Raw genomic sequence first — 14464 nt, 5'->3', positions numbered from 1 at the left:
GTCTTACCAGTATTCTAGTAGGTCTACCTATTAAGAGCGTAACAGGTAGGTTCAAAGGTAACAATAATTGCAATGACTAGAGTACAGGATAGACTTACAAATTATGCGGCCCATACACAATCAATTTGACTGATCAATATTGGGGACCCTAGATGCTGGATTGGATACAAAATAATATTTCTCTTCAATATAATCTAGTTTCATTTTATTGACCATTGTAGATTCACTATTGATGTTTGTTTGTACAGCGCACAATGGCAGATTTTGTATCCACTCTTGTATCTAGGGTCTTTGATATTGATCAATCAAATTGATCGTGTATAGGCCGCATTAAGGATTGCCATTTTAAGCCTTGGGATAAGGATGTGTATTAGGGTTAGGTTTTAGGATTATACTTAGGGTTAGTGTTAGCAGATGATAGAATTAGAATATCTTAATGTTGATTAGTGGCTCAGGATTTGGATTGAGGATGGCTTTCTGTATTCCAAAATCATTCCAGACTCTAGTGTAAAATACAAGCAGTAGGAGGCAGAAGAGCAAAATTTGCAACATTCATGCATGCATACAAGCTGAAGGATGGGTTAACTTGCCTTATAACGACCCACACGTCGCTAGGATACGCACAGCATTATGGGTGTCAAATGAATGGTTGGAGAGGGAATTAATGGTAAAGTGGAAGATGTTAGGTGCAGATATTAGTAGAATGCAAGCGCAATGCATTTAACTCAAAAACGCAGGGGTGTCAAAATCATCCAGGTCCACATCACAAACAACTCTTGCATATAAGACATGCAACTTGATGCCTTGATGATCTTTTTTGTTTATGTTTAATTTGTTGAAGTAAAATCTTGAGTCATTGTAGACATAAAAAAATAAAAACAGAAAAAATCCTGACTATTCCTAATTTACTATTTATATATATTTCCACCTGTTATTTCGTTTCTTTACAACATGACAAAGAAAATTTAATTGAGAACAAGTTTTAAACTATAACCTAAAATCACCTTCAATGTATACATTTCAAGCATGCAACTTAAGGATAGGGCATGCACAATCTTTGGAAACCATGCAGTATCATTCTGTGCTTAATTTGATACAATGTACCCTTTTTTTAATGTTTAAAAAAATGAAGTCAGGTATCAAAAAATGCAAAACAATTTATCCATCAAACCGTGTATTACTTGTTGGGAGAGAAATTAGTCAAAATAATGCACTTGCGCCGATGTTGATGCATCTAAAGCACTCCCCCTTCGGGGCTCACACATTAGATGCATCAACATCTGATGATCAGCACATGTGCATTATTTTGTCTAATTTCTCTCCCAACAAGTAATACGCGTTCATTAACCTATAAATGATACATTGAAGAGAAGCCTAAAATATATAATATGATCTATAATTTCAAAAGAGTACAATATATTACATACAGGTAAAATTTATATTGAAGTCAATCAATTCATACAAACACTTATAAAAAATATAAAAGAGACTCACAACACAACATTGTACATTACGAGTGTTAAAACATATGCATTCAATATTTAAGATACCTCATATATGTAGCAGAAAGGAGAAATTTGTTAGGGTGGTTTAAACACTGGGGGAAATTGGGCAGGGTGGTAAAAATTGTGGGCATGTGGTAAAATAAACACTGGGAAAAATTGGGCAGAGTGATAACTGATAAAACACTGGGGAATATTGGGCAGATTTTGTACAAAAACATTCACAAATCACAAATATTTTGAGTAACATGGAAGTAATAAGTGCAGAAGAAAAGAAAGAATAAACCACAACCTGTAGTTTGTATTTTTTGTTCTTATGCCACACATATTTCCGATACAGTCGAGGTACAATACGCTAGGATAAAAACAAAGTAACAGAAAAAACAGTTGAACAATCAACTTGGGGCAAAAAATCCTTGCACTTGATCTTAAAATGAATACCCTTGTCATTCCCACATACACCACTACTCGTATTAACTCACAATCATGGACACCTGAGAACTTACACAAGTAAGTTGAGGACATGAAAACAATTTACAAAAACAATTGATCACCACACTGTTGATTAGAGGTTTAATAACTGCACATCAGTTATTTGGAGGGCATTGTGAAAAATCTAAACATTTTGCCTTTGGAACCGAGGAATATCCCCAGGGGCACAGCCCCGAGGGATATTCCGAGGTCCAAAGCAAAATGTTTAGATTTTTCACAATGTCCAACATATTACCAATGCAAAGTTATTATTAACCTCATTCATAACCATCACTTTCATCTCTTCACTTTACAAAATAACACAAAATTTTCCTCAAAAATAAACAATTTGTACGTGTTGCCTTTCCAAAAATCCTTCAGGCTAAAACAGGACGACCAATAACAGTGCAAATTACAATCTTGTTCAAATATGGTACAGCGTAATCCAAATATGGCGGCCAGCGCTCTTGCAATTTGTTTGACGCACAGCAAGGCGTGCACGGAAGTTACTAATTTTTATGCTGACAGCACGGAGATCCACAGTCAAATATTAGTAACCATGTTCAGCGTTTTGGCAAATAAATAAAAATGATTGGATCACATATATTAATGAGGTTATGAGGGACATTTCAGCTAAATTATTTTAAAAGGTATGTAGCGCTCTCTAGAAGGCCTTAAGTTGTAACTGAGGTCGTCTTCGGTTTAAGGGTTATGAATGTACAGTGCACAATCATAAAACATGGACATACATTTTTTAAAAAAACCTTAAAAAATAGGCACAATCAAACATACACCCACATACACACTTGTAATCACCAAGGGCCATCTGTAATCATCACACAAATAACAAGCTACATGTATCACTTCAGTAAAACATATCACTGGTACATTGCAAATTGACTCTTGTACATGGTACCAAAGTCACATTGAAAAGACACAAGATACATTTTAGACCATAATTCAATGTCATTGCCACACAAATGACACGCTACATACAATGCATCATTCACATCACATTGCCACATTGCAAATCATATTGTATCATAACATCATGTCTTTATCACACATCATATTCTCCATGACACATTTAATGCAACAGTCATATAACATTCCCATGTTGAAAACACAAGTACACATCATATGCCACTGTCATGTTAAATATGAATGGCACAGGCAAAATTTCATGCAACTATCACATGATTTTGTACAAACATCGTTGTTGCACATATAATAAAACCAGTGTTGTGTCTCTACTTCAGACACATAGGCCTATATCTCTTGATATGAAGTAACTGGAGTCAACTTCTCATGATGCTTGTTTATTTTTTCAACACAGCTATAGCACTACATGTCATATGTATGTCTGCCTTATTATAGCTCTTGCTTGTTCAATGTTTTAGACTTGGTGATGTTAATGAAATGGGTGCTGAAAACATATGAAGTTGGGTACTACATTATTTTTTACTGAAATGCATACCTAGTTTAAATTGAACTGTCAATTTACCTGTGGTGCGCAAGAACATCTGAAGTCCTGTAACCCACTGAAAATCTATAAGCCCATCGTAACTCTAATAATTATGTTAAAATCTTATGGAAGACTTGGGTGGGGTTTGGGACTTACAGTGTGTCATGGTATAATCAAATGCACCACTGCAAAGGTACCAACCTTTAACACTATGCAAATACTGATTAGTAAAAGTAATTGGAATGAAAATATACACAACAGTTCTAATACCTAATGATTAATAGATTCAGCTAGTCAACTAGATTAGATTAAGGGTTAGGGTTTAGGTTAAGGTTAGCTTTAAGGAAAAGATTCAGGTTAATATGGTTTAGCGTTATGTGTATAGCTATGGAAATAAAGCACACAATGGTCATGTATAGTAAAAGTGATTAGTCTTCACACATTCATACTACCCAATAAAACAGATAAGCAATCACTTAATACCATAAACGTTCACCTAATGACGCTATGGGCTCCCTTGACATAACTGGAATTTTAGACACCAACTACAAGTGTTCTCCTATAAAAATCCCACCAGCAAATAAGGGCACATACCCTTAATTTTTGTTGGGATTTTCAGAAGAGGGAGCTTTCTATTTGAAATGAAATTTACCCCAAGGCAAAGGAGTCTAGGGTGCGCCATTAGGCGAACATTTACAGTAGACTATTCCAGTTGAAATTCACATACCCCCTATGGAAGGCATGACCTTAATCTTCCACACAGGGAGTGCACATTTCAAATGGGGTTACCTGAATGAGCAACTCCATTTGATATCTACTACCCCTGTGTGGGAGATTAAGGACATATCTTCCATAGGTGGTGTACAGATTTCAACTGGAATAACCCCATTCTCCTAAACCTACCTGTTCAACAGGGTTCACCACAGTGACCTCAAGTAGTGACGTCAGATAAGCCAGCCTGGTTCCATTAGCATCACCAAGTATAGGCAGCTTGGTTAGGTACACATGCATGCTTCCTTTCTGAGTACTGACTGCTAATAGTTGACCATCATCAGTCCATTTCATCATGCCCAGGCCCTCTGTTTCATCATCCATGTTAATGATAGCATATACTTCTTTCAAGTCAGCCAGGTCATGGATCTTAATACTGTGGGGTAAGGCAATATCAATGAGTGACAGGATCTTAGTTTTTTAATTTAAGTTTGGCTGTCAATGCTTATGGGTAAGTTTAATATCAATATTATATATTATGTACGTAGACAAGACAAAACAAGGTGTTATACATTGTGGACTTAAGGCCTATATCAATATACTTAATAATCTTGAAATAAGCATTATGATTAGAAAAACATATCAAGCTGACAGTTTTAAGGACTGTTGCTATATTCACAATTATTGTATTATTATTATTATAATTTACATTTTTCATGCTCTTTTTATTAATCATATTTGTTCTTCTATGCTTACAAAACCAGTACCACAGTTTGTTAACAAAGTCATCGACCAAGAGGGAAACAAAACAACCCACTGGCTCAAAGTGGCCATCTGGATAAGGAGTAGAGGCAACACCACCATGAATAAGGATGAGGGGGCATACAAACTTGATCAAATCTATGACCAGATCATAGATCGGCAAGCAACCCATGTGATGTCATCAAGATCAGTCGTGAACAAAGATTGTTGATAACATCGAGAAACAGTACCACTCACCAAACCAGAGTGAATAAGATTCCTGGTAGGAATTGAAATATTTTTAGTGAGTACCGTATTTATATGCTTTGGATCTGTTTTGAGAACTTCTGCTTATCAATGGCTTTTATGAACGATCCTGATGAATTTGTTTTGTGAGTTTGTTAACCTTTAAAAATAGCATTCCCTTACAGGACAAACTAAAAGAATGAGGGAAGTACTATACAAGCAAAACAAATTATATGTTATTAGGAACGCCTCATATGACATCAGTCAAAGTGCAGCAAGATTTAAACATCGTCCTAAACAACACACTATTGGACCGAGTGAAACATACCAAATTTTAGGTGTCTTAATAGATGAAAACCTCACCTGGAAATGTCATATTGACTGCGTTTCCAAAACTTTGTCGAGAAATATTGGTATCATGAACAAATTAAAACACTTTATTCCTGATCGAATATTATATACCTTATATTGTACTTTTATTTTGCCGCACCTCAATTATGGAATTCTAAACTGGGGGAATATATGTAAACTTTATTTAGATAAACTGACAAAACTACAAAAATGGGCAATAAGAACAATTTCTAATAGTCATTATAGAAGTCATACCAGACCTTTATTTGCCAAATACAACATTTTAAATATAGAAGATATGTATTCTCTTGAACTTGGTGTATTTATGTACAAGAATTCCATACATGAGTTACCCAATTCATTTAATGAGTATTTTACAAAACGTTCTGACATCCATGACTACCAGACAAGACGAAATAATGATCTCCAGTTAACAAAAAATAAAAGAGTTTTTTCCGACCATTCCATTCGAATGAGCGGGCCCATACTTTGGAACTCTCTAGATAAAAAAATTAAAGACTCAAAGTCCATAAAACATTTCCGCAAACACCTTAAACAAAAACTTATCTCTAAGTACAATTAGGCCATTCTCGAGCACTGTAATTTGTCATGTCTGTTAGTCATTTTATTTATTTTTGTTGATTTCATAATCTTTGTTTTGTTTTTTTTTTTTTTTTATGCAATTCTCAGGCCTTATTGGCCTTCCTGCCTTTTCCGCCATATTGTGTTTCTTTATTTTTGATGTAGTTGTATATTTTTATATATGGAAATAAATGAATGAATGAATGAATGAATGAATGAATGAATACAGGGTAACTTGACTTGTCAGTCCTAATATTTACATGTATGAAAACCATGAAATTATTCAATTAAATTTTTGTGGCCCAGGCACATTTCAGCCAGTCCATTAAAATCTGAGAGTTTGCAAAACAATTTAGAGTTGATGACTCACCAATTATCACCGCAAGAAGCTGCTTTGTTAAGTGAGAATGATATAGCAATAGCGGCTAGGCTATCCTTGTGGTTACGGGCTTGGAATAACTCCTGACCAATCTCCTTCATGTGTGTTGAGATGACTATGAAATAGCCATGAGAGAATCCAAGCATGATGTAGCCATCTCCATACCTGATGGAAAAAATGAAAAGAAGATATGAAAATGCCAAAAATATAAATTAATTTGGTGATGCATTTCATGATCCATACAGCTCTTTTATCAATTTTGGCAGTACATGTACCTATAAAGATCCCTGCTACATTGTCAAAATTAAGTTTATTGGTGAAAGAAACAAAGCATATTATTTGACCCAAGCAAGACATATCCGCTAAGGCCTGTGCCCAACAGGGAGTAATTGCAAGAGAATTGCTAGCTAGAATACAAAGTTAGCTGATAATGAATGAATTTCAGAGCCAATGTAATTTCGCACAAAATTTCCACACAGGCATTACAAAGTGAATTTCATAGTTTGGTAGGAGTATCTATATTTCAACCATTATGAATTCACAACTGCTATACCTATGATTAAATGGGACATATTTTGAGAGAAATACATCTTGTTATGCTAAGTATGTAAAAATAATGTTGCATTGGCTCTGGTGCACATCTTTTTGCTTTATTTGTGTTTTTAGGATAACTTGTAAAGTACTGCTCTGACCTCGAAGGGGCAACCCTACCAAAAGAAAGTATTAATAAATGAATTAAAAATAATATATTTCTTACCATTTATATTGTACAATGGTGCCATATCTCTGCTGGAATGCTAGTTCTATAGGGTTGTCAGGATCATCTATGTTGAATAAGAACAATGTTCTTTGGCCCACACAAACACTTATCTGAAATCAAAGAACACATATAATGTTTCTTAGCAACAGTTAGATATACGGTACATGGATGGCACAGCATTCAGGTTTAAGTATTAAAATGTAACTCAACTCAGAGAGTTGTATCAGAATGTGCCTACTTCACTGATGCCATGACCTTAATCTCCTACATAGGGAGTGTGACTTTCAAATGGATTAGTGTAGCTCAGTGGAGCTACTTTTCATTGAATCAGATATCAAAGAAATAATTATAATAATTAAAGAGAAACTATAGTCGAATCCAAATTCACACATTCCTACACCTCAATGGCAGCCATAGCTGGGTTCCCGTCGGCCCCATCTCACCTAAAATGTGAAATGATGCGGCCTTGGAGGGTATTTTAAACTGTATTCTATCACCCGTGTTACACATAGACAAAGTAATGATGACAGTTTATAACACAAAAGCATCTAACATCGATTTTAAAGCGGCATTAATCCACCCAATTGGGCAGTCACAACACCGGTTTGGTGATGCGGGGACCTTGTAATGGCTGACCAAATCCTGACCATGACTTGGCTTGTTGGATTCGTCTATACTTCACTCTTGTTCTAGAGTTACAGGTGGATGAATTTCGTTTTTACTTACTGATACTTGATAAATTATAAATAAAGCCAAATATAAAAATGCTAGTTTGCGCCTAACATCACCTGTCAATCAAACTTAGAAACGATTTGTTTACGGTTCATCATGATGATTGAAATTTCTGAAAGCGGCAGTAAACAGCATGCCCTGTGGTTAATTTTGCACCTTCAAACATACAAACCGTCTCAAAAGTTATGTCTTAGTAATCTTTCCTAAAGGTGCCATGTCAACAATGCCAAAAAGTTGTTTTTTGCCTTGTAAATATACCTCCATTTTCTGTGATTCCTTTTCTTCGATGAAGGCACCATATGAATCAACCTTCCTTTTACACACTACTAACCAATCACAGGCTTTGGAGAGTTGATTGACAGACACAATAGTCTTTTTAATTCAGTCTCTGATCATAGTACTGCTAGCTTTAAACACACTTGGCAACAGATCTCAATATACATGAGGCTGAGAGCAATTAGCCCTAATTGTCACTAAATAGCCCCTCTGAAAAATATTTATAAATATAAAAAGTAAAATAAAATAAATATAACCCTGTCATCAAAATAGTAATTTGAGCCCTGCTTGGTGAGTAGACACTTTTTGCAACTAGCAAAATCTTCACTTACATCTCATCACCAATAGAGGAAAAAAAGACAAAATATTCTGTCGGTCGGACATCCGGGCTATCTCTAGTCTCGGGCCCAAACTGCATGTGGCTCACGGTTTGTTGTGAACAACAGAAACCGGCTGTGAAGGAGGCTACATAGCGATGTTGCTGGAGTGACCCTCAATTTCGGAGAAAACGACACTTTCACCATTGAATTTAATTTTAAGTCTGTCAGTATATAAACGGTAAATCAAGTAAGTTTCTTCCACTCTGAAGACTTAGAAACGGTTGTTTGATTCCACTGACTATTTGCGATCGAAATTTACATAACACCAATGACAGAAATCATCAACAAAAATCGAATGTTTTCACTCGACCGTGAGTCGCATCATCAACCGGAAGTGACGTGGCACGGACCGACAGAATAACAACTCTCTTATATTTCAATGACCTTTGTCTGAGTTACTATAATTGGAATAGCCATATAAAGGGATGACATGCTGACAATACCCTGTACAAGCTGTTCATCAGCTTTGATGGAATTGCACAATCAGGTAGAATTTACAATTTTATCTTTCCTCTTCTCATTGTCCTTTAAATTTCCATTAGGCTATTTCAATCGAAATCCATACAACCTATGGAAGACATGACCTTAATCTTCCACACTGGGGTGGGGTAGATTTCAAATGAAGTACCCATTCAGGTAACCCTCATTTGAAATTTCTACTCTGTGTGCGAGATTAAGGTCATGTCTTCCATAGGGGGTGCATGGATTTTAACTGTAAAGCCCATTTGTTCACATTTAAATGACTTGTTATCTAATTATTTATAACTATTGTCAAAGTGAAAATTTCTGTGATTAACTATTTCACAATTTGCTGATTCAACTTGCAACTTGTTTTTAAATTCAAAATGTTCACCGCAAGCCTCATCACAGTGACCTAAACAGGAAATTAATATATTTGCATGTTTTTATTTATTTAATAATGTGAAAATAAATGTAGCTTGAAAAAGTCCACTGTGATTTTCTCAAAAACTGCCCATTTTTGCAGGAATATGTTATGCTAGTTGGATTCCATATGTCATTTCCTTTTTGAAAATGTGCAGTTTTAATTACTTATTATTGTTACGCTTAGAGATATAATAAAAATAATATCAAAATTACTGACTTGAGGAAGGCATAAATTATGGCCTATAGATTCCATTCACCTAGGAATTATTGAAGCAGAAATCATGAGTGAAATAAACTTTGACTCCTGAAAATACTGACTAAATATGCAGGCATGAGAGGGCGAGTTAGCGCAGCGGTAATTCCCTCGCTTTGCACCACTGAGGTCCCGGTTCAAGCCCGCATGGCCCAAGGACTCATGTGCACTTGGTTTATCCCGATTCCATGCTCGCTCTCGCAGGTTTTCTCCGGGATCTCCGGTTTCCTCCTGTACCGCAAAAATTGGTGATTAGTTGTTTGGTTATCAAAAACTTCCTTCACCCAATGGAATTTGGGGAGCTGCACAGATAATTGGTGGATGTTACAATCTAAATGCGGATAGGTGTGCGCCATTCGGCAGCAACCTAGTTGATGCGATCTGATTGTGATGATTCACAATTGCAGCGAAATTACAGCGCTTTGAGTCCTCTAAGATCTGGAGAAAGGCGCTTTATAAATCCAAAATTTATTTATATGAGAATGGCTTTTTTGAAACCTGCCTGAAAAGTGTGTGAATTAGGCCCAAAACAGGCTGAAAAAAAATGCTAAATTTGGATAACAAAACTGCCTGAATTCAGACAAATGCCTGAAAGTTCTCATGCCTGAATATGACTGCAGAGGCATACAAACTAGGGGAGACAAATTACTCCACCATAAACAATTAAACAGTGTGAATAAGAAGTGTTAATACTATCAAACTTTCATCACTTTTTATCTTACCGTTGTTTCACCAGCAGGACTTCTTTCATCCATCTTCATTTCTGACCACTCAATATCATATGGCTCCATCCTCAGGCCGGTCTTTGGAAGAAAACAATAAGCCTAACATTAAATATGCATCAAAAGATACCAAAATATTGCATATTTGGCACAGAAATTTAAATTATTAAACTGGTGTATTTCATGGAACAAACAAGGTAAGTTCATAACTGTCTTACCTCAACCAGGGGAATGTACAAACAAACAAACTTCAGGAAAACTTTTGTAGAAGCAAATCAATTCAATTCAATTCACACTGATTCATTCAAACAACTGTTAACTTGTGTGGCAAATAACAAATGTATGCACATACAAACCCAAGCAATGAGTGAAGAAGTCGCTGCATCTTGGGAGTTACTTATTCTTTTCTCCCATTCTCCTGCCTATAACAAACCCTAGGAGCAGCCACGGGCAATGGGTGGAATCAAATTCACATTAACCATCTTCAATGTAACTGCCATTTGCCCATACATTTTCAGACTCATGAGTAGTGGCAATAACAGGCTCAGAGTAATAGTTGTCTACCTCATAGTTTGTAAGAACAGCTATTCTAGAATACAATGACCAAAGGTTTATTTTTCAGTCCCACCCTAAAACAGACCCAATAATTGGTATCAACCATGGCCCTGCAGAATAACTCTCATTTGCTGTGGACTTGGTAGTGTTGATATAAAGTAGAAGTAATGACTAAAAAAAACCCTAACACCATCTCAATAGAACTCTTGAAAAGAGGTACAGAAATGAGTATATTGGATCTGGGTTCTCAGTCATCAGCAAAACTGTGTTTGGTCACTAATATCCTGCTACTTCTTGCATACTGTATCCTCACCAAGAACACTTCTCTGTGTAAGTAAATGATCACGATAGTGCCAGTGTGATAGTACTCAAAAGATGCATATTTAAGCAATTTACATTTAGTGACAAATATTAAATATTTGTCACATTTTGTATCTTCATTATTTTGTATTTTTGCATGAAAATGAATACTAAACTCGATTTAGACAAAATATTTAAAAAATGTAAATTCAACTTCTTTTTATTATTAATATTTATATATCATATGACAATTAAGAATTGATTGAATCAACTTTTTTCTGTAAATGCGAAACATGTTCTAATTTGTAGTGTTAACATTGAGAAAATATTCTTTAAACCCTTTTTTCTTCATCAGATGCATAAGAGTTTCCAGCAAACAGTTTTCTGACAACAGATAAACCTTAAAGATTCCATTTTCCAAAGAATAAAGAAGGTTTGACAGGTGTTTTCATCAGAAATTGGTGGGATAGCTGAGTAGTAAACAAGAATTCCCATTGAAAGGGAACAGTTGTCTGACAACAGACAAAAGATAAAAGATTCCATTTTCCAAAGAATAAAGAAGGTTTGACAGGTGTTTTCATCAGAAATTGGTGGGATAGCTGAGTAGTAAACAAGAATTCCCATTAAAGGGGAACAGTTGTCTGACAACAGACAAAAGATTCCATTTTCCAAAGAATAAAGAAGGTTTGACAGGTGTTTTCATCAGAAATTGGTGGGATAGCTGAGTAGCAAACAAGAATTCCCATTGAAAGGGAACAGTTGTCTGACAACAGACAAAAGATAAAAGATTCCATTTTCCAAAGAATAAAAGTTTGACAGGTGTTTTCAGCAGAAATTGGTAGGATAGCTGAGTAGTAAACAAGAATTCCCATTGAAAGGGAACAGTTGTCTGACAACAGACAAAAGATAAGATTCCATTTTCCAAAGAATAAAGAAGGTTGGACATGTGTGTTCAGCAGAAATTGGTGGGATAGCTGAGTAGTAAACAAGAATTCCCATTGAAAGGGAAGTGCAAAGCTAATATTGGACCATAAAAAAAGGTGTGAAAAGGAGGGAAAGTGAACGCTTTGTTGCATACCTATATAACATTCAATATGATATCTAATTGATCTCATTTTAATCAAAGATGTTGAATACCATGTATATTTAGGTAAGTTCACATCCATAGGAGTTCACACAACACTCCAAAAAGATTACTCAATTACTCAATACATGTATTAAGTTTGTTGATATTTGACCTGGTTGCATCCTATCTTGTCAGCATAGTGATATTCAACGTTTTATGGTGCCCCCCCCCCACACACACACATCTTCTGTAGATAGCAGCCTATCCATATATTAAATGAAATGAAAATTGAGCATAGTTAATCCAACTTTGATAAGAAGAAAAAGCTTGTTTATTGGTGAATAGGTATGTAATAGAAAATTGAATTCACTTTGTGTGTGGTAGTATAATTAACATCTAGAAAGTGATTTTTTTATACAGAGGCATACACATTTGATTTGAATAGCGCATTTTACCTAGTCTAAAAGTGTCATCACTGTTTATAGTGGATATCAGAATCAGGTCACTTCTTCCACAATTGGCTGCCTCAGCCAGGACCAAGGGTGCATATATCATTAGCGTACTTTGATTGTGAATATCTTATATACATAGCACCAGGAATAGGACCTACATACATATCTGCAGTCCATTGCCTAGTCCCTTGCTCTTTTATGGAGAGCACATCTTATTTTCTTAAAAGTGCAATGCAAGTTTCAGTAAGCATACAGAATAGCATCTTGAAGTTATGGTACATAAATTCACAATTGGTGACAAGTTAAATTGTATAAAATGCATGCAGGTGAAGCCATTGCAGGCAGGGAGTAAATTAGAAGTGTGTTCGCAATAGAATCAGTTGCTTCTTTTTTATACATTACCTTGACAGAAATGCTGTTCTTTTGTTCAGCAGGACTCATCTGGTGATTTGATTGAAATAAGTTATTTAACAACTAACACTTGGAATTAAATTTGATAATCAGGACTCAAATTTTATATGATTTCTTCTTTAAAGATTTTCATAAATCCATATAGATTTTAAGCCTGCTTGCTTTATTATTATAATTAGTAGAAACCATTCCAGATTGTTTCACCAATGGACTCTCTATAGAAACTCTTGGCTAAAAATTGTAATAATTGATGTCATAAATGTAATAATGGGCAATGGGCATCCTAAAGCCCATTGGGGGTTCAAAGAGTCAAATACACCTAGCACATAACTAACTAACTACTCATCCAAGCTACCATTGATCCAGCCAGAATGGTCGGCTGCAGATCCGTCGGATAACGCTTTTTCAATGGGAAATGAACTTTGCTGCTTGGATGATGTCATGATGAGGCTAGCATTTATTCCGATGAAAAGCGTCTTCCGACGGATCTGCACTAGACTGGCCTCCAACAGTCATTCAATAAACCTTAAATTTAAATATATATTCTGCCAAGGAGAACTCTTCTTTAATTTGACACCTAATATGTGAAAATTAAGCAAGAAATGACAGAGATCTCAGGCTAGAAATTCTGCTACCGTCCAGATCCAAAGTGACACTTGATGACATTGTCAGTGGACATCATACAACACAAAAAGTGTGTGGTCATGCATGCATGCAATCATTTTAAACGGAGAGCCGTATGTGATATCCCACTGAATCACATGTCACTTTTGATTTGGACGATAGCAGGCTAGACTTGCTGGCCTAAAATCATTGTCCTTGCTTGCTAGTTTTTACACAAACATCTCCATAACAAAATATATATTTCAGATTTTTATTTTATTGAATGACCTATGAACAATGGCAGCTTATAAAACAAAGCAGTTACTTTTTGTGCTGCTAGGTTTATGTGTAGCTATGACCTTGTGTGGTAAATACAATTAATCACAACTTTCCTTTCCAAAAACCAAGATATACAATGGTCCATTCCAGTTGAAATCAATACATCCTCTATAGAAGATATGACCTTTATCTTCTACACAGGGAGTATCAATTTCAAATGAGGTTACCTGAATGGGTGACTTCATTTGAAATCTACACCCCTTGTGTCATGTATTCCATAGGGGGAGTACAGGGCCATCGCTAGACCAATATGATTTGGGGGTGTACAGTATGGTTTGCCGA

At 35.6% G+C, this 14464-nt stretch overlaps 1 protein-coding gene across 1 annotated transcript in view; it reads right to left on the bottom strand.

Annotated features, from left to right (window-relative positions):
* LOC140160932 (WD repeat-containing protein 19-like) overlaps positions 1 to 14464 on the bottom strand; it is a 64109-nt gene that overhangs the window by 37750 nt on the left and 11895 nt on the right. The window contains 5 exon segments of the mRNA XM_072184281.1: positions 1795 to 1857; positions 4342 to 4585; positions 6440 to 6613; positions 7206 to 7318; positions 10457 to 10537. Of these exon segments, the coding sequence (XP_072040382.1) occupies positions 1795 to 1857; positions 4342 to 4585; positions 6440 to 6613; positions 7206 to 7318; positions 10457 to 10537 (675 nt within the window).

Source organism: Amphiura filiformis, chromosome 9 (genome assembly GCF_039555335.1).
Source record: "Amphiura filiformis chromosome 9, Afil_fr2py, whole genome shotgun sequence".
Taxonomy (NCBI): domain Eukaryota; kingdom Metazoa; phylum Echinodermata; class Ophiuroidea; order Amphilepidida; family Amphiuridae; genus Amphiura; species Amphiura filiformis.
The sequence above is the reverse complement of the archived record's forward strand: the minus strand, read 5'-3'. Positions and strand labels throughout refer to the sequence as shown.